This window comes from Centroberyx affinis, unplaced genomic scaffold (genome assembly GCF_046629955.1).
Source record: "Centroberyx affinis isolate AG114_WGS23_722 - 3 ecotype Tasmania unplaced genomic scaffold, CSIRO-AGI_Caff_v1 ptg000158l_1, whole genome shotgun sequence".
NCBI classification, from domain to species: domain Eukaryota; kingdom Metazoa; phylum Chordata; class Actinopteri; order Beryciformes; family Berycidae; genus Centroberyx; species Centroberyx affinis.
In genome coordinates, this window is record NW_027278855.1 from 94,884 (window position 1) to 114,887 (window position 20,004).

The window sequence follows — 20,004 nt, forward strand, 5'->3', positions numbered from 1 at the left end:
TTAAAGCCCATGGAGCTTAATCAAAATAGTAATAGCAATTGGCGAGGCTTATTCTCCCATTCCAAGTATTGAGTTAAGAAGTAGTCTAGCTTTCATATCATCACTATCTGTGCTTTGGCTCAGGTTAGTGGAGGTTTGCATTTTTTGTCTGTGTGTTTTGTCTTGTTACAGGTAGCAGCGGTGTACAGGGACCCCAGCGTAGGCAACCTCATCAACATCATGATTGTCAAGCTAGTCATCGTCCACAATGAACAGGTGAGTGCAGGGTTTTGAACGCTCACCGCAGCCAGGTTTCCAATATGGCTGACGTCAGTGCAGGTGTCCCTGGCCTGGCCTTTTCTGCATGGGGCCTGTTTGAGAGGACACTGCCTGCCTTGTCAGTCTAAAGTCTCAAGAGAGGTCTCCTTGGAAAAAAATGATACCATAGTAGGCCAGCTAGCCACCTGCAAATGAGTTAGGGCTGAGGAGGGTCACTGTGCTTTGCTTTGTCAGGGTAACTAATGCTAAATCACTGGAAATTACCTTTAACATGAGACTGTTTTGACAGTCTGGAGAGGCTTTGAGACTCACATGTGTCAATTTCAAATTTCAGCACATATTATACTCAGTTGCCTGTTTCTGTCACCCAACACAGGAAGGGCCAACAGTGAACTTCAATGCTGCTACGACCCTCCACAACTTCTGCGTCTGGCAGCAGAGCCAAAACATCCAGGATGACAGCCATCCCTCTCACCATGACACTGCACTCCTCATCACCAGGTACACACTCACCTCCCACCCTCACTCTGAACGCAAAGTCAAGATGCTCTAACTCAAGCAAACTTTATATCTTGTTTTGAGACGGGTTACAATGTTGTGTTTTATTTATGTTTTTTTTTTCAGGGAAGACATCTGCCGAGCGAAAGACAAATGTGACACATTAGGTAAACCATTGCCTTTTTCTTTTCAAAAATAACTCCACCTCCAGTTCCTTTCAATTAACTTTCCACTCCGTTAACCACAGCTCATAAACTGTGCAGTAATCAGTTTATGGCAAGCTGTCAGCTAATAATATTATAGTGACAGAACAGAGTGGTAGAAAGGGGAGGAGGGAGGGAGGATGGAGGGAGTCGCTGGCAGCGCTAATCTCTCTTACGGAACAGAAGTTTGGATGGTTTAATCGCCTTTAACACTCGGGCAGCTGGGTTTTTCTTTCAAGTAGCCATGTTTGTGCGTGTGTGTGCGTGTGTGTGTGCATATGTGTGTGTGTGTGTGTGTGTGATCCTGTAGGGCTGGCGGAGCTGGGGACCATGTGCGACCCGTACCGGAGCTGCTCCATCAGTGAGGAAAATGGACTCAGCGCCTCCTTCACCATCGCTCATGAGCTGGGCCATGTGTAAGTAGCAGTACTGAACCTTGAGCCTATGACCCCCTCCTTCCCCATCCCCTGGAGACCCCCCCCCACCCTCCCCCCACATACACACACACATACACACACCAAGCCTTGACCAACAAAAGCCCTCTTATCAAGAGACGTAGGGTGCAGCAGACACAGGTGCAAAACATAATAAAGTGAAAAACGGGGGTTTTAATAACATGCCAGCCTTAATACCTTACTGTACGGCTCAGGGAGTTAACCCTCTGGGTGTCAGGGCTTTGTCCCGGGAGGAGGACGGGCTCAGCTGAAAGTCAGCACCGATGTGGTGGAAGAAACCCTCTAGAGTTCCATTGATTCAGAGGTTGTTGCTTAATACAGTAAATAGACCCACGGGATTCTTGGAGGTAGCGGGAACAGTTTATCAGACAGTACAAGGCTGAATATTCTGTTTAGTATTCAGGAGCTGACTTGTTCCCAGCCCTCTTCCAATTATCACCCCGAAAGACTGATAACACAACCTGAAGATGTCACAGTGTCGTCATACTTTACCGTGTTGTTAGCATATAATGGCTGTGTTATCATGACACGCCTCCCTGCCAGGAACTGTTTCCACAACAAGCAAATGTTGCAACATGTGTGAACTGGAAAAAGGATTTGTATGAATGACCTGCTTTGTGGCCAGATGACCAACTCTCAACATATGTGTGACTGAATCTCTCATATGAGGCTCTGTGTATTCTAAACAGTGAGGCCCATCCATCACAGGCAGAAGAGTTGGAATATGAATTATGAAAGATCACACATCTCCCTCTCCCTGTCTATATATTTATCTCTTTCAATTCAGTTAAGTTAATTTAATTCAGTTGAATTATTGGCATAAGATCAGGTTTAAGTGCATTACACACCAGTGCTTCTCCTTTCACACAAAACATCTCCCTTTCCTTCTCAACACACTCAATCCATCATGGCAGAATGGACATATTATGTGTTAAGATTGGCAAAACTTTCTCTCTGTCTGTTCTTTTCTTCCTGCCCACCTCCCTCGCAGGGTGTAAATGTGAAACTGAATGGCAGTTTTACTTTCCGGTCCGCTCTGCCCATTTGTGCTGGGTAGTAAATAGGCCCAGTGTCAGTGTGAGCCTGTGAGCCACTGGGCAAGAATGAAAGTTATTCTGCTTCCTCCACTGTCCCGCTCACACATTCTTCCAGTGGAGAGATATCGGACCAGAGCAGCCAGATGGACGGGTCCATGGGCCTAGGGAAGGGGAATGCACCCCCCCCCCCCCACCCCCACCCCCCCACCCCCAATCCCACCCCCCTTTCCCCTTGCATCCCGTGTGGATCTGTTTATGCTAAAGTTCAAGCAGCTGGAGGGCCAGTTGGCTCTGCCTCTTGGCGTGGTTAATCGCTGCGTTCACAAGCGTGAGCTCTCAAGAGTGTTTAGCACTCTGGGAAAGCCAGTGTCAGGTAGTGGGAGCCACTCGAGAGCGTTGCAGATTAAAGAAAGATTTAGACTAATGGATGGGAGGCCTTTCTCAGATGACTGCGAGGACGTGTGATTACTAATAGCCATCATGGGGATTTTCGGGCGAGGCGGAGTCACTTGATAGCTGTTCAAAGGTGACACATATACAGTAAAGCTTAATCAAGTTGGTCAATACATGTTGCCAAGTCTTCAAACGTCTTAGATCACAAATAATTCTGCCTGACATTTTGATATGTCATTAGGGCCCACGGCAGTAAACAGAATTTCTTTTTTAACATCTTAAGAAATATAGTTGAAAGACTACACCACAAAACTTCACTGGCATTTCAGTATCCTGAACACACATGGCCCAAGCAGGCTGGATGGGAGGATGAAATCACTGGGATTGTCAAAGATGGTTTCCATCGCGGGGCAATAAATTTGGAGGAGCTGAGATGGCTAATCCTCTGACAATGTAGCAATCCATCACGAGGCGCTAACTTCATTAGTCTTCAGTTTGTGTGGTGGCTCCTACTTTTTTTTTCCTAGCAGTGGGTGCTCTCTGATGTCTCTGAGCTCTCTCTCTCTCTCTAGAAGTGCTGACGAAGGCTGTTCCTGCAGACTTCACTGCTGGCTGTGACTTATTTATGTACGGCCCATCTGCAGGAATTCCCAATCAGGTCTTCATTGCTCCAGCAGTACGTCCTACTCTCACAGTTTGCAATTTATGGGCATTTCAGCGCAGAAATCATTTTAATGTGCATATGAGGGTGTGACGTGCTGAGAGCAAAGCAGTTTGTTTTGTTGAAAGCATCAGCTGAAAGAGAGGACACACACTCTTTAAATAATGCGAATGGTGGATGGTGAGAATGCAACTCTGCAGTTCTCGCTGTGCCCTCTCCCAATGAAATTGACTCTCCTATTGATCTGCACCAGTATATTCCCCGAGGCTGCCAAGTAGCGAGCCACAAAGCTGCCTGATTTACAGCCTAATCACACTAAAAGGATTTCAAGCCAGTATCCTCATGCATGCTTTTCAAATCTGGGTTAAATAAATAATTAGCGTTTGTTTTAGCCTGTTTGGAGTACAAATTGGAATTTGGGGGGGGTTGTCACATATCACAAGATAACAAGTACCAGAAAGTTTAGATAGTTACAGCAAAGTACTCAATAGTCAATTCAGTGTACTTTTCTGTGATTGCCAATTGACCTGCTACTATCTGAATCATTCTGATGCTGTAAACCCAATTTATCTGCTACGTTAAACCAAACAGTAAGAATTATTTGCAAATACTGCTTGACCCAGGTTTTATGCTTTTGTCAGTATCAACCAGCAGCTCGGTTTGTGTGTGAGGAGCTCATTACCGTGCCAGAGCCAGACCGTGGCTCAATTAGTCCCTGGGTGAATGTCCTCAGGCCCCTGGCTCCTGTGGGGTGGGCCCCATGCCAGCCATGCTGAGCCTTGTTTGTGTGGTGGTATGGTTTGACCCTCAGCCCCAGCCCAGAGCCCAGCACTGGCCCACATCCTGTTGTAAACACCATAAACATCATACAGCTGTGTGTGTGTATGCGCGTGCCCACATGAATGTATTTATGGGTATACGCCAGACCGCAGCACAAAACAGGACATCCGCATTGGACGGCACTATTCTGGACATGAAAAAGACAACTTGCTTTATGAGACTGCCAACTCAAGACAGCCTGGATGAATTCATTAATTTGCAGATGCCGTGCTGTGTATCTCACTTTATACAGCTGTTCGTCTGTCAACTCCTCAATTCATCATTTGTTAAGATTTCTATATAAGTCTGTCTTTTACGCCTATATTTTTTTGCATCGGAGCAGCATATGTGATAAGCATATGTGTGTGTTGATGTGCATGGTGTACTGCCCCAACCTTTCCGTCAGCATTAAGCTCTTTGAGAATGTGAGATGGTGACCCTTGACCTCTCAGAGGTGAGCTGGAGGTGGTTCTCACTAGCATGTGGGCTGCGGTGGTGGAGGGGATATGCTGGTCAGACAGACAGATAGAGAGTGACGTGTTATGTAAAATGTCCTACCACCTACCAGCCAGGTGGAGTTTCATTGAAGCCTATCGAGGCATTTTAAAACATTTGGGTGATAGCATGAAGATGGAGTGTGTGTGTGTCTGGGTGTGAGAGACGGACAGAAACAGAGAGAATGGTGCCGAGTGTGTGCCATTATTCACAGATGTGTGTGTGTGGCCGTGTGTGTGTAGATGCCTGCATCTGTGTGCGGCGGTCCACTGGGGTGGTGCGGGGTGATCCCTTGTTAAAAGTGGCTGAATATAAATCTTCTGACATTTATCCTCCTTGCTACGACTGATCCATTAAGCAGCTGATAATCGCTTTGTGTGTGTTCCCTATATCCCTCTCCTCCTCCTTTCTTTCATGCCTCTCTCCACCAGGTTCAACATGCCGCATGACGACAACCCTAAGTGCCGGGAGGCAGGCATGAAGCACCAGTATCATGTCATGGCGCCCACCCTCAACTATGACACCAGTCCCTGGTCCTGGTCCAAGTGCAGCCGCAAATACATCACCCAGTTTCTGGAGTAGGTACCTCCTTTTAGGGTCCCAACCCTGACTCCAACTCCAACTCTACTTTCCAATGTCTAACTGACCAATCATTCGGACATATTTAGTTCACTGTGTTAGATATGGGCTTTTCTCACAAACAGAATAAAAAGTAATGCTACTCCGATTCCATTCCAATCTTCAATATTCTCACATCCACTTTTTAACTGTGCATTTTGTCTTTAGTTACGTAACCAGCTAAACAAACCGCTGCTACCTCTCTCAGAGTGCTGAGTAGATAGGTCAGCACAATGTAAACTGTGTTGAGTTGTTATTGCCTGGTGTTGAGCCAGTATTTCCTGTTTGAATCCGGGGGTCTTCCTCGGCTGACCTGAGCGATTGATCCTCTTCGCCCCTCTGCTGTCTCGCCACTCAGCCAGAACCCTGCTCTCAAGATGCTGGGCAAACAATCATGTAGTCACTGGCGTGCTTTCCCCACCAAAACCCGTAACACAGGGCAACGGCTCATTCACCGGCTCCCAAGCTGCACGATGGCCACCGACCCTGGTGAAGGGCTTCCCTTTAAGTTGGGAAATGTCAGTTATAATTAGATCTTCCCTGGACATGACCCTTTGATCTCTGCCTCCCCTCCTCTGTTGATTGTGGATCCTCCACAAAGAGCTGCCTTGTTGACCAGATGCATCTCGGGAGAGCAGTGCTTGGCGACGCCTCATATAGGGCTTTAAGGTTATTCGCATAGTTTCCAGGCAGCGATGAGCTCAACTTTGAGTGGTTGGAACATTCAGCTAGGGACGAAGAGGATCTCCATGAATCTCTTTATTATTTGGGATGGCCCGTGTCAGCTGTGTTGGTCTGAAGTATTTGGCTGATTGTCTGTCCTGCTGAAAGTATGAGCGTGAGGTAAATGTCAGTGTCTGTGAGCTGAATGTTCTGTGTGTTCCAAGAAATGGCCATTAGTTAAACATATGAGATATTTATAAACAGTGCAGGTATGAATAGAGTAAAGCAGCAGCAGGTTCAGTGTGGGAGCCGCAGCGGTGGGAAAGGCTCTTGAGAGTGTAGCCCAACTGCTTTTGAAGTCAGTCTCCAGCCAACAATGAGGAGCATTGATTCAAACTAGCACTTCCAGCGCTCCTTCTCAGTGAGCTGACCTGGTCAAGTACGTCAGTGTTTTGACTGCCCATTCTCCCTGGAGAGCACTCCAACCTGCACCGCTCTCCTGTCACTTTAAAGATGGAGGGCCGCGCGGCCTCTCAAACACCGCTTCCCTTTTCAGAAGCCGAAGGATCCCCCTCCTCCTCCTCTCATCTCACTATCGCTGTAATAATGTGAACTGAACTCCCACACCTGAAAGCCGATGAAAAGTGTCCTAGTGTTGTGCAGTGTTATTATGTGTCAACCGCCACATAAAGCAACCATTCATTCCACCCCTGGCTCCCTGCCACTTGATTTAAGCCACAGAACCCTAATATAAAAATAAAATGCAAATCTTTGACTGTTGCCACCCACTAATTGTTGTGTACGCTGGGTGTTGAAACCACATAATCATTAGTAGTGGGCAAGCCCTATCATTTTCCATTGCGTTGCCTAGACCCACACTTCACGAATTAGCCTAACCACACAAACAGCAAAGTATATGCCCCCCTTAAACATTCCCATGTGAAATCTCTTCTCTTCTCTAAATGCGTTTTTTTTTATATCTGCCCTTTTTTCTTGATAAAATCAAGATGGACGTATGCACATGTTGGGTAGAATTCACCCGAAGCTATATGTCATTATGTTCTTTGATATCTGGATGTACAGTAATTGGTACATGCTGTCAGGGACAAAACTGTGACATGGCAGCATTGCTACAGTTTGCTTGGCACTGTTTGATCAAACATTATACAGTGGTGCAATCCTCTTGAGAGTTACAGTCATTCAATCCTCTGCACAAATCATAAATCTGATACATGAGTAGACTCCTGGCACTATCAGCTTAGGGGAAACCCAGTAAAGTCTTCATGGAATCTATTACTGTGTAGCTTCACATGACAAACATACAACAGTAACTATATATCATTTTCTAAATAAACTCACTTTCTCCCAATGGCTGCCAGGTGTGGAATCTCCTCCAGTACTAGAGGGGAGTTGGACTACTGTCTTGTCTCCACACAGCTGATCTTCTTAAAAAAGCAGATGTCTAATAAAAAAAATGACCACATTGACCCCTCCTCTCTCTGTCTGTCTGTCCTGGTTTTAATAATCATCCCATTAGGTTCCTGGACACTGATTAGACAGATGACCAACTGGTGAAAGACGCTCTAATATGGGACTGTCTTTATGATTCCCTGACAGGCTAGTTCATAGCTTTCATCGACAGTATCTTCCACTGCTGGTTTATTGTTCTTACACCGTCATTCCCCTACCACCAGGCACTCGTGAGCCGTTTTTGCTAAAACAAGGTCTCTTACATTATGAGTGGAAACGAAAGGAAAAAAAAAGACAAAGTGATGGTAACTCAGGATAATCCTGTGTAATTATTGGCCTTGTCACATCAGCTGGCGCTGTATGGAGCAGGTGTTTTAGCAACTCAGTCCAGGACGAAATTTGTAAGAGCGGTGCAGACCTGTTGTGTAATTACACATCTATACATGTCTCATCCACCCCTTTTTCGTGTTTCAAAAGTAAACAAAAAAAAGGAAGAAATCCTTTGAGGCTTAGATTACTCTGGCTGATGGTGTTTGACTAGGCTTTTGGGACCTTTTCACAACTGTGAAGTCTGGCGATTTAGGCTATTGGCATATACATTCAGTCCAGCTGTGCTTTTGTTGTCTCTGTTACTGTGTCGGGGTTCAGGGTGTGGCTGACATACAGTGTGTCATTATACTGCGATGTTGGCGCTGGCCCCGATTTATGTAACTTAATCAAGGTGCTTTATGATTCCAAATTCTCTTGTTTACTTTCAGCACAGAGAAATACACCTTGGATAAAAATGTGGTCAGCCTTCAGATCCTTTTCAGTCTGTATGAAAATGCGGCTTTATTCAGTCTATGGCGCCTGACTCTAGTTTCATAGTGACAGCGTTTACTAACAGGCCACTGAGGGGAAGTTGGTGTCAGTCTCACTGTTAGGTAACTTTACAGACCACCCACAGGGGAAAAACACATCTGAGGATGATCATCCATAGACAGTGACATAGAGATGTTTACCTTGCTCTTATGAAAGAGATGACATATGTTGACACTCAGTCCACACAGGTATTTTTATGATTAAGAAGGGCTAGAAAATACTAGGTTATCTTGAGAAATGAAGGTTTGCCCTGTGCACGTGTGTGAGCGTGCACACGTGTGTATGTGCATTGTGCATGTGTCTGTTTGTGCATTCACGTGCCCACCTGTATGGTTTTGTACTTTCCGTTTCATTTACTGTATACACACTCATCTGATCTTACCTTATTTAGCACCGGCTATGGAGAGTGCCTGCTGGACGAGCCTGTAGGCAGGACGTACGAGCTGCCCACACTCCTCCCTGGTCAAATCTACAATGCCAACAGACAGTGTGAACTGATGTTTGGACCCGGTTCCCAAGTTTGCCCTTACATGGTAAGTTGGCCTGCCATCAAAGCGAGCAAAACCACATTGCAAATAGTGAAGAATTAAGGCTCCAGGTGGAAGTAGAGTTGAGATGGTTCTCTTCTACCCAGAAGCCGCTTAGGTACAGTACAACATTTTTTATGAACCCTCAGGAATTTGAGCAGAGCAGTTAGCCAAACAGGCCTACTGAATACTGTACGCAAAGGTATGAAACTGTATTTACTTGGCCGTGGTGGTTTGAAGGCTCTTTGCAAGAATTGAATTTGCAAATTCCTGTGCAAGGTGTTTAAAAACATGCACACATTTTTAAAAATATTTTGAAGCATTTCTTGATTGGTAATTCAAAGTAATTTCAAAAATCTCAGTTTAACTTGAATCCTAACTAACCTTCATTCCAAAGAGTTTTGGCATAGCATGGTTCTACAGCTTTCTTTGTACCATCTGGACTAAATTTATGTGTGGCACTTTACACCTTTTAAAGCAACGTGTTTAGACATCTCATATGACTCACTGTAACCACATCTCAAATCCAGCCTTATAGCACATGGCGTCATGCATCTCTTAGGTGCTTTTACTCTATGATGAGGCTTTGCGTGGTGAAGTCATACACACAACAACGTCTGCTGTTTTTAATAAGCATCCTGGATGACCGACAGCTCGGGGGACATTTTACAAGCCAATTAGCTTTGTTCATCCTTAACAAACTGTCAAGGCGAAGACATTGTTGAACATCCTCAAAGGCAAAAGGCAGAGAAAACGACTCCCCCGCCACTCATGGTCTCTATTGAGTTCATTTTACTGTGGCTGCTAGCTATAGATTTTCAGAGTGAAGTGTGGATAATATCCCAGCACTAGTTCCAGCTGCCCAGGTGGATATAAAAGTTAGTGTCTGGTTTTCTGCTTTACTCCACTGTCCATAAAGTCAGTTACACACTCATTTCACCATAAAGTACAGTATCGTGTTAGCATGGGAGATCTATAAATGATTTTCTTTAAGGCGGGGGATAATGCGGTAAGTACAGTGGGTGATGTCACGTTATTTGATGCATTTCCACAGAAACAGTGCAAGAGGCTGTGGTGCACGAGTGCAGAGGGGGACCATAAAGGATGTCGCACACAGCACATGCCACTGGCTGATGGGACGGACTGTGGACATGGAATGGTAAGTCGTAAATCTAAGCAGTGGTCCTGTGTAGTCGAAGTAGTCAACTGTTGCATTGTGTTGCTCAATGGGTAGATTATAGGAGTTTGATTCCACGTGGGGCCACCCATGCTAAACTTGTATGCACTTTTGGTGCTGTAACACTGTGCCTACCAAATGGCCAAAAATGAATATTTTGTTGTTATCTACTCGCCCTCATGTCAGTTGAAACACTGGTGAAGTTTGTATGTCTACATAACACAGCGATTTTCAGATAGATGATAGATACTGCATAGATATCCTGATGCAGTAAAGCCATCTGGTACTCAAAGCAGCGTTAAGAAAAATGCTAAGAATTACTGCAGCTACTATTGAACCAGATCAGGTTACAAATATGGGTTAGATTTAAATAATTGTTTCAGTTCAACGTGCTTCTACACTGAATGTGTTTCCTTCCGCTCTCTAATCAGCATTATTGTTAAAGCCGGCCTCATTGGTATGTAGACAAAACACATTATTGACACAAGCCAAACCTCCCGTGCAGTCCTTTGAATCCTGATGCCTTTCCCTTCTAGTCCACTTCCTCTGCCAAGAGAAAGGAATAACTTAACATGCATTACTCTCTGCCCGCATTCTGGTCGCAGCAACCCATGTAAATGTGGTCAGGTGATGGCCCTAGTTAGAAACCTGAAGCTTTAGCCTCAGTCTTGTTGCGGGGCCCCAACCCCCATTAGCCTTCATGTTCTCCTCGCTCTGGGATGCTATGCTAATTAGACGGCTGAGACAGCGGGTCGGCCACTGAGGATACAGGGAGAGAAGGGCTGGAGGGGAGGGGGGCAGAGAGAGAGAGAGAGAGAGAGAGGGACAGAGAAAGACAGAGCGGGAGAGAGAAAGAGAGAGAGAGTCTTGAGAGGGAAAGGTGAAGATGTGGGCCCTTTGAAAGAGGATGCCGCCCGCCGTTCACAGTTGAGTCACCTTGTTGTGAACCCATGACCCTAAAACCTCTTTAAAAGGCGGGTGAGTGGGTCAGTGGTCAGGCCGTAACAGAGCCCAGGGCTGAGGCCAGCCAGCGCTCACACAAAAGACCTCACATCAGTGATTCTGCAGAGCAGGAGGAGGGAGGAGAGGGAGGAAAAGAGAGGGAGGAGAGCTAGGAGGAGGTACAGTGGGATGAGAGATATGGTGGGCTGGTGTTTAACATTCGGAACATGCATGAGAGAGAGAGAGAAGGAGAAGGGGGAGGTTCTCTCCCTCTCTTCTCTCCTTAACCTTCTGCCCTCAAGGAGTCTCTTGCAGTGTGGGCCCATGTAAGCCTTATATCCCTTATATCCCTTCATCTGGCTCCATCTCCTTCCTCACCATGTTAGGTCCCGGATCAACCCGCTCCAGTGAAGAGAGGTTAACAGGGAATAGCTAACATCTTAATCCAACTACAACAACCAGACTATAGGGTAATGGTCCTGGGATAGCAGCACCCATACCGCTCTCAGCCGGTGTGTGGGAGAAACGCTTGAGGAGAGATGGTGTTAGTTTGGTTATGGCAAGTGATTTGCTTTAATAAGCTACAAAACCTAAACCCAGTTTGACCCGACTTGACTAGAATAGAATAGAATAGCTAAGCTGTATAGGAAAGTATTCAGATTCTATCTATTAAAGAAATTTTTCATTTCTCCCATCACTCCCCTGGCCTCATTTAAGCAATCATATCTGATCTTTTCACGATTGATGTTTGCTTCATGAACTTGAATGCAATTAGGAGAATAGTTTTTCTTCCTTTTTCCCCTTTTCCCTCTGTGTGTGTGTGTAGTGGCACCACCTTTGTTTGTAGTGCTGAGGGCCCGATGTCATCTCCAGGCAGGGGGCTGTTTGAAGTAGAGCCAGTTGAAAGAGAGGGGGACCCTGCACCGACACTCACCTGCCCGTACAGAGCTCTTTTATGTGGCAACACAAGCAGAGAGCTTTCTGTGCTGTGTGTTTGTGTGTTCATCCTCATGCTCAAAAGTCTGAGTGTCGGCGGACTCATTGCCTTTCTCTCCTTCACTCTTTCTCTTCTGTCTCTTTATATTTCTCTCTCTCTGTTGAGATTTCTCTGCCTTTCTCTACTTCTCTCTTGTTTCCTCCCTCCCTCCCTCCCTCTGTCTATCTCCTCATAGACATTTTTTAATCTGCCTTACTCATCACACCCTCTCACCTCTTATCCTTCTGACCCCTTCCTAATACCTCTGGATCCCTCTCTCTTTCTTCCTGCCAGAAGTCATGAGGTTCGGGTCCAGGGGTTTACAGGGTCTGGGGTCGGGATCCTGGCTCTGAGGTGTCTGCAGGGCCCTGAGGGGGAGGCGTCAGATCTGGAGGATTAGGGCTATGGCCTCTATAGGGGGAAACTAGCAGCAAGTATTGTCTTAGTAACCAGAGCTTCCCCTTTAAGAGCCCTCTACCAGCCTATCATTAGGCCGAGGCCTGCCATGTCATTCCAAACCATTACACGGGAAACGTCATCTCTCGTAATTATGTCTTGAGAAATTTTGTAAATGGCTGTCACCTTCTCTGTCTGTCTTTTTGGCGGAAGTTCTTTGTTTAGAGCGAGTTACGAAACTAAGTTGTGATCTCATCGGGTAAATGAGGGCAGCACCCAAAACGTGGGAGAGAGAGGCGTCCCCAAAATGAAGAGTGAAAAAAAAGTTTGTTTGTATACAGCTTGGTTGAAATAGGGCAACGGGCACTGTGGGGTTCATGGGTAGTTTTTTCCCCTCCGTTCCTCTCTCTCCTGACTCTGTTTCTCCTCTCTGCCTCTCTCTCTCTCTTTCCCTCCCTCTCCCTCTCCCTCTCTCTCTGTTGCCTGACGGGCCCCTCACGGGGCGCTGGAGTGAGTAATGTGGTAACATGACCTCTTGGTGGCGCGTCTGTCATCTGGCCCAGTGGGCCGTGCACTAACGAGGGCATCCCATCACTTGTTGTCTATAAATACCGCCACCATCCTCCCTCCCCTCCTCCTCCTCCCCTTCTTCTCCTCTTCTTTCTCCCCTACCCCCTTTTTGCTCCCTCTCACTCTTCAAAAGGACCCTGCTTGTGCGCGCGCGTGTGTGTGTGTGTGTGTGTGTGTGTGTGTGTGAATGTGTGTATGTGTGTGTGTGTGTGTGTGTGTGTGTGAGGCGGGTGTCATTTGTGCGTGTATGTGTGTTCGAGTGGGTGGTTCTGTACGTGCATGTGTATATGCTCTTGTGTGTGTTTTATGCATATGCCTGATGAATTTTCTGCATTTTGTGTGAGGGCACAAACACAGAAGCAGGCGTGCGTGTGTGTGTGTGTGTGTGTGTGTGTAGATTAGGGGCCAGCCAGCGTGGTCAATCAGAGCCTGTCAAGCCAAAACCAGGGGCAGCTTGGCCCTGGATCCACAGGCCGTCCCTTTGAAGCTCCCTGCGCTGCTTCTCATCACGTCGTCGCTCTGTGGGTGGCGCGGGAAGAGTGGCGGCTGAACTTGAATAAACCGAGATATTTTGTTGTTGATGTTCTCATTGTTCTCAGTTGTGTCTGTCTGATTATCAGCTTGAGTGTGGTCTTGACAGAAGGCTCCCTTGAGGTGCTTTTTCTGCAATTAGGTGCAAAATGGAAAATTCAACATTCAAGTGTTTCCGATTTCGTTCAATGTTATGACCGCACACTGAGCTTTTTTTAATATGCGTAAAACTTTCCCAGACTTTCTTAATAGGGGCTTAATTGAATGGTTCATGTAAGTGAGGAAACGGGCCGTTTTTTGATTTCCAGAACATTCTTCGGAACAGAATGGCGACCTGCTCTGGTTTCAGCCAATTAGAGTGAGATAGTGAGGTCTTGAAAAGTGAAGCCAGGGCAGAATGGAGTTTGTTGGCTGAGGCGGCGAGTGTTGGCTGGGGCCTCCTGGCAGCCTGACAGACTTGTCGTACGATGCTGCGATGGTGTGTGTATGTCTCTGTGTGTGTGTGTGTGTGTGTGTGCCTGCACTGGAGCTGTGGATTGTGAGACTGGTATCAATGTCACTCTCAGCTAATCTCTGGATATTTGCAGGATGTTGCCACTTTGATTTGCCATCATCACAGACATATCTGTGGATTTGGGCTAACAAGAGGATTGTTGTTTTAGCATTCATGTAGTTTGCTGATGGAATTACTGTGTCCGGTAGCTAGTGAGTGGAGCTTTCATTGCTGGCACTGTAGATTGGTGGAGGGAGGAAGATTGGTCTGCATAGTATGATGTCAAAATTGTGACAAGCAACTAATCCATTGTTATTCAGTTGTCAAAATCAAATTATTATATGTGGTATATAGTACATCAGAAAATTCCCAAATGTGTTAAATAATCCCAAGAAGACAATGGTGAAAAGATTAGAAGAGGTATCTGTGTCTTGAAAGAGTGCAGTTGTGTGGAGATGATGATGATGAGTGAGGAAGACCAAAGGTAAAAGTGTCTCTGAAGTACAGGTGAATGGAACAGCTGATGGGGCCAAACCGCTCATTCACTCTAATGACAACCTTTACACTGTTTAGAGAGATGTGGGGGAAGGAAGGAGCGCAGAAAAGTGAGACAGAGAGCATGTGAGAGGATAGGAAACAAAGTAAGGATAGGAGATAGGGTAGGAGAGGGGGCTTGGGGTCACAGTTGAGGGTTGCATCATTTTGCCTCTCTCTCTTTTTTTCTCCCCTCCTTCCCGTCATTTCTCTTCCTCCTGTCTTCACACCCTTTTAACCCAAGGAAAAGAGGAAATATGGAACTGACAGGGAAAATATGCATGCCTTGGCTGAGTGAAAAAAATGAGTTGGTGTAAATTAGGTCTGTAATAACAACTGTCATTTGACTTGTTTCCAGTCCTCAGCCCGCCCATAGTGAGCACCTAACTGTAGCTTCATGGGGTCTCTCTCACCTCTCACCTCTGTTTGCCAATCGAAATGGAACATTCATCCCTTCACCTTCACTCTGTTCAAGTTATTAGACGTATGTGTAATGATGCCTTATTGAAAATCAACGACGGTGGTCCGATGTAGTGTCGCTGTGAGAAGTGACCCCAGATGTTTCGGATTTTTATAGGACAGGAGTCTGTTTTGATTGTGCAGTGGAGAGACGACAGGCGGCTCAAGGTCAGTCATCAGAGACAAAGACTCAGACCCCAGCAGGTTGCGGCCAAATTGAACTCCGAACCCAGAGCTGTGAGAAAGACACCGCGACATGAAAGGTGATGCCTTTTGGAAATGGCCATGTTAAAATGAAAGAGCGGAGGGCTTTTTAAATCAATCCCCTGCCCTCTCATTCCTGCGGTGATGTATGGCTTGGGTTCAGAAATGAGGTGCTCTCTGCAACAGCTTCCTGCCAATTACAGGGCGCTAACTTCCAAACCAGCCAGCCGAAGACCTCAGAGCAGATGCTGCTGTCCTTAGACACTTTTTCCCATTATGACTGCTGGGGAACTATTCTCTGTAGCTGGATCACTGAGTTGGTCAAACTTTGTTTAGCAGGGTGTGTTTCTTGGTGGTGTAATGGTGTGTGATGAGAGCATGAGGAGGTGAGGGTATTGTGCATGTATGTGTGTGTGCATGCGTACATGCTTGTGTGTGTATGTGTGCAAATGCATGCGTGTGATGTGTGTGTGTATTGCACACGTGCACATATGCATGTCTTGGTATGTGTTGGTTAGTCAGCGTGTGTGTCTTTGTGAAATTCCTAATTTGAAACACATGCGAGTGACAGCTGGACAGGTTTCTCTCACAAGGCCTTCAAATGTCTCACCACATTCTCAATTGAGGGCAAATTCTGACAATCTTTCTAGGAAAGGGTCTGCCGGAGTCCTTAATGCTTGTTTGAGCTTTGCAAAGATTGCCTTTCACGTCAGCGTTTTCCAAGGCTGTATTTGAGCACTTCGGATAGAGGGGCTAATTGGAATTGAGCGTGGCCCCCAGATGCCTCCAGACTGAGCAATCACCCCCTCTCTCACACATACACACACACACACACACACACACAACATCCCACACAGATGTTTTTTTCCTTCCTCTCCCCCTTCTTTCTTTCTTTTTTTCACCCACATCACCTTTTCAAGCCAAACAAAACGGTTGTAAACACGGGGTGCCAGCGGGGGGAGTGGAATGCCTTAAAGGCTTACAGGGGCTTTGGTCCTCTCTGACAGCCAGTCCGCCTTGTGTTTGACAGTTCCTCAGGTCCCGCCGCCTGGCTGCACTGCGGTGGTCCCTGCCTGGCCCTTGCAATCTCCCATAGGGGGATGGGGGGGGGATGGGTGGCAGTGGGGGGGAGGTATAGAAGGGACGCTCAGGTCTTGGCTGACAGTCCCTAAGCTGAGGTGGGGGAAGGGGATGCAAGAGCTGTCAGGGGAGGGAAACACTTATTTCTGTTGAAAACTAAACTGGATTTGGCATAAAAGTCATCCTGAGTAGCTCTGTTGTGCCTCAGGTCTCCGAAAAGTGCCTCAAAATGTGTCTCATGCCAATTCCCATGAAGTCTCCAATTTTTGAGCAGAACTCTTTTAGTCCTAAGGAGTTTTCTCAACCCAAAGGACCAGCGCCTGTATGCCTTATCACCGTATGGAAACCATTTCCAACCACTGTTTTTTTTGTTTTCTTTTATCACATTCCTTTTTGTGCCTTTTATTTGAATTGTTCTCCGAATTCATTGCTAACACTCCTAGAAAATGATCGGTGCCCTCGGTTTGCACTTACAGCGGAGTCAGAAAGGAAAAAGGCCCAGGTCATTACTCAAGCCAAGTCTGCATTATGGAAATGTTTGTGGCTTGTTTAGTCCATAGCCTGCAGCTGTTAACACCTGTCTGTCATTGGGCATGGACTTTACACTCCATCATTAGACCTGCAAGTGTGTTAAACACAAATGCTCTAGCATACTCTAGCCCAGGACAGCAGAGACAGCAGTGCCAAATTCTTTATATGTTTGCATGTGTTTGTGTGTATGTGGTTGCAGTTCTGCATTTCGCAGATGTTGTCCTAAGGTCATGGCTGCAATTGTTGTGCATTTATGCTCAGGCAGACACTGGCCAAATTGGCCATTGTCCAGTATGTGACTTTGATTGATATCGTCCTTGGCTTAATAGTCTAATTGTGAAAATCCACTGAAGGATCTCACACTGTTCTGTTCTCTGTTCAACAGGGGGTGTGGGTGTGCACAGTCTTCAGAACAGGCAGTCTCAGATTTTCCTCAGAAGTAAGGGATTGAATGTCTTGTAGTGGAATGGGCGTGTGGCCAGTTGAAATGATAGTAGTTGAATTTCTCATCTGAAAAGAGCTGGCAGTGGAGGTAAAAACTCGTTCGTCAACATCACAGACTTAACACTGAAACATAGTGATAATCCATTTTGAACACACCGTGTTGTCCGCAAAGAGCATCCTCTTTTCAGGTTATAGGTTTAAAGCTGTGTATCTGAACACGGGAGAAGAGAAGAGACTTCCTGATGTCAAGCCAGTAATGAACTTTGTTCCTCTTGTTATCACAACTCTAGAGTTTCCTTATCACGGTGCCACCGCTCCCCGTGCCTGTGTGCCCGGACGGCGGGCTACGTACCCAGACAGACGCCGTCTTGTCCTGCATTCTTTCAGTGAACAGGACCCTCCGCTATCTTAGCCACTGAGAAGGGGATTTGGTTTCACACAAAGGGAAATGGGCCTGCCATGCTTTGCTTATGAAAGCACTGTTAGCACTTCTTGGCAAAGGTTGGTTGGTGGGTACACCCTGTTTGATACCAGGCGCCTTATTCTCCATGTCATATTGGGCCTCCTTTATGAAAGATCCCTGTGCACAAAGTTTGTATTTATGATCGAATCCAAGCCAAGATGATTTAAGAAAAAACTGTCTGGATTTTTTCCAGTTGTCTATGGCATATCAAAGGATAACACTGTCTATCATTATCCAAGGTATGAATGCTATACTGTTGATCTAATTTTCATCTGTAGACTTATCATAGTTGAAATAATTGTGCGTTGAAATCTAGAATAATATCAGTGAACATGAGATCATGTCCCATCATGGTTATTATATGGGAAACAGAGCGGCCATGTGAAAAAAGGTATGAATCTGTAGAAAAAAGAAAGGCTTATAAGAGTAGCAATACGTTGTGAGTGTCGATTGCCAGGGTTAGCATTAAATCTCCTGTGTGGGCCAGTTTTGATTCCATGAAGTGTTGATGGGGGACTGTGACACCAGCAGAGGAGGAATTTAACTGCTAACTTGACTCGGCTGCTTTAGAAAAGAAAGCCCCCCAACTGCATTTGAAGATGTTATTTGCTGCCCCTTTGGTCAATCCATGATGTAATGAAGACTGACATCACACAAGCGTCGTAGCATATAGAGCGCTGCCTCTGGTTCTTCTCACTGCCACTGTCATCTATCTCCCTCTCACTTTCTCTCTCTGTTTCTGTCTCTCTGTCTGTCTTTCTCCTTCACTCTCCCATTTCTCTCTCATCCTCTCCACAGCTGGGGAGTTGGATGCATTCCTTGAGGGTAAACGATAGCAGGATTAGCGATTCTTTTAAAATATAGTTTTACATCTAAACAGGGGATTAAGAAGGCAAGGAGAAACAACAGTCCCAGCTGTGCGTGCACTAAATCTGCACTAGAGCTGCGCTCGACACAATCTGTGTTTGTCTTCTGGACTGTTGAGTTGCAATCATAGCTGAGTGGTGCCACACTCTTTTAACAGGATCCATGTATGTGTGTGCGTACGTGTGCGTGTATTTGTGTGTCTCTGTCTGTGTGTGTGCATGTGTGATCTTCCATTGCAGTACTGCAGACACGGGATGTGTGTGAACAAGGAGTTGGACCTGCGGCCGGTCCATGGGGAGTGGGGCCCCTGGGGGCCCTATAGCGTTTGCTCCAGGTCCTGTGGTGGAGGAACCCGGAGCAACAGCAGAGACTGCAACAAGCCTGAGTAAGAAAGAATCAGTCACAAAACAGACGTTACACACCAGTCATAGCTGTCAGTCAGTTACACACCATGAGTGAGACTGCAAACCAATAGCAGCAACAGTCAAAACAAGGCTGTGCCTGAATAAGAGTCATAAACAAGTCTGAGTGAGTAACAGGCCTGTAAGTCAAATTCAATGAGCCTCAATCTGACCTTACGTGGTAGTCCAGCAAAGTTTGTTTCCTTAATCTGGACGTAGTGCAAGTTTAAAGGGAAACAACCTTGGTTTGAACTCATAAAGCCGTCAACACCAGTCAAGTTTAAGCAAGCTAAGACTTTAAATTTAAAATGAATTCCACAATGACTACATCTACATGATTTTGTGTTCTGTAATGTTTTACACCAGGCCCAGAAATGGTGGTAAGTTCTGCGTGGGTCGCAGGATGAAGTTCCGCTCTTGCAACACTGAGCCATGTCCGCGAGGACGGAAAGATTTCCGCGAAGAGCAGTGCTCTCAGTTTGACGGCAAGCACTTCAACATCAACGGTCTACCTCCCACCGTCCGCTGGGTCCCCAAGTACAGTGGCAGTGAGTACACCACTGTAATCCTAAAACATATAATTAGAATGCATAGAATGTCTTGTGGTAATTTGGGCTGGTACATCAAAGATGGCTACTATTTACATCCAGCCATACAGTTTGCTTTGAAGTCAGTGATACATTTGGTGAATTTAACTTAAATTGTTTTGTTTAAAATGTTTCCCTTTGAGATTGTTTTTTGTCTGTGCCTTAATCATTCATTGTTTACACTCAAGTGTGCTTTTGTACACTTTCCATAAGATATTAAATCCACATTGAGGATTGTAGAGGAATACAGGGCAAAGCATGCAGAATTGCAACATGCTTTTATCTACTACACTTGCATCTAGAGCACTCAATATAAAGACATGAGGTGAACAGATATAAAATGCATGTTGGGGAATGGATGGATATGGATGTCAGAGCATGTAAAGTTATG

At 45.9% G+C, this 20,004-nt stretch overlaps 1 protein-coding gene across 2 annotated transcripts in view; it reads left to right on the forward strand.

Annotated features, from left to right (window-relative positions):
* LOC139655575 (A disintegrin and metalloproteinase with thrombospondin motifs 20) overlaps positions 1-20,004 on the forward strand; it is an 81,819-nt gene that overhangs the window by 18,293 nt on the left and 43,522 nt on the right. For both annotated transcript variants that reach the window (XM_071533020.1, XM_071533012.1), the window contains exons 6-14: positions 172-255; positions 635-759; positions 883-923; positions 1,270-1,375; positions 5,251-5,397; positions 8,823-8,964; positions 10,013-10,117; positions 18,865-19,010; positions 19,393-19,574. In XM_071533020.1, the coding sequence (XP_071389121.1) occupies positions 172-255; positions 635-759; positions 883-923; positions 1,270-1,375; positions 5,251-5,397; positions 8,823-8,964; positions 10,013-10,117; positions 18,865-19,010; positions 19,393-19,574 (1,078 nt within the window). The remainder of the gene's footprint in view (positions 1-171; positions 256-634; positions 760-882; positions 924-1,269; positions 1,376-5,250; positions 5,398-8,822; positions 8,965-10,012; positions 10,118-18,864; positions 19,011-19,392; positions 19,575-20,004) is intronic.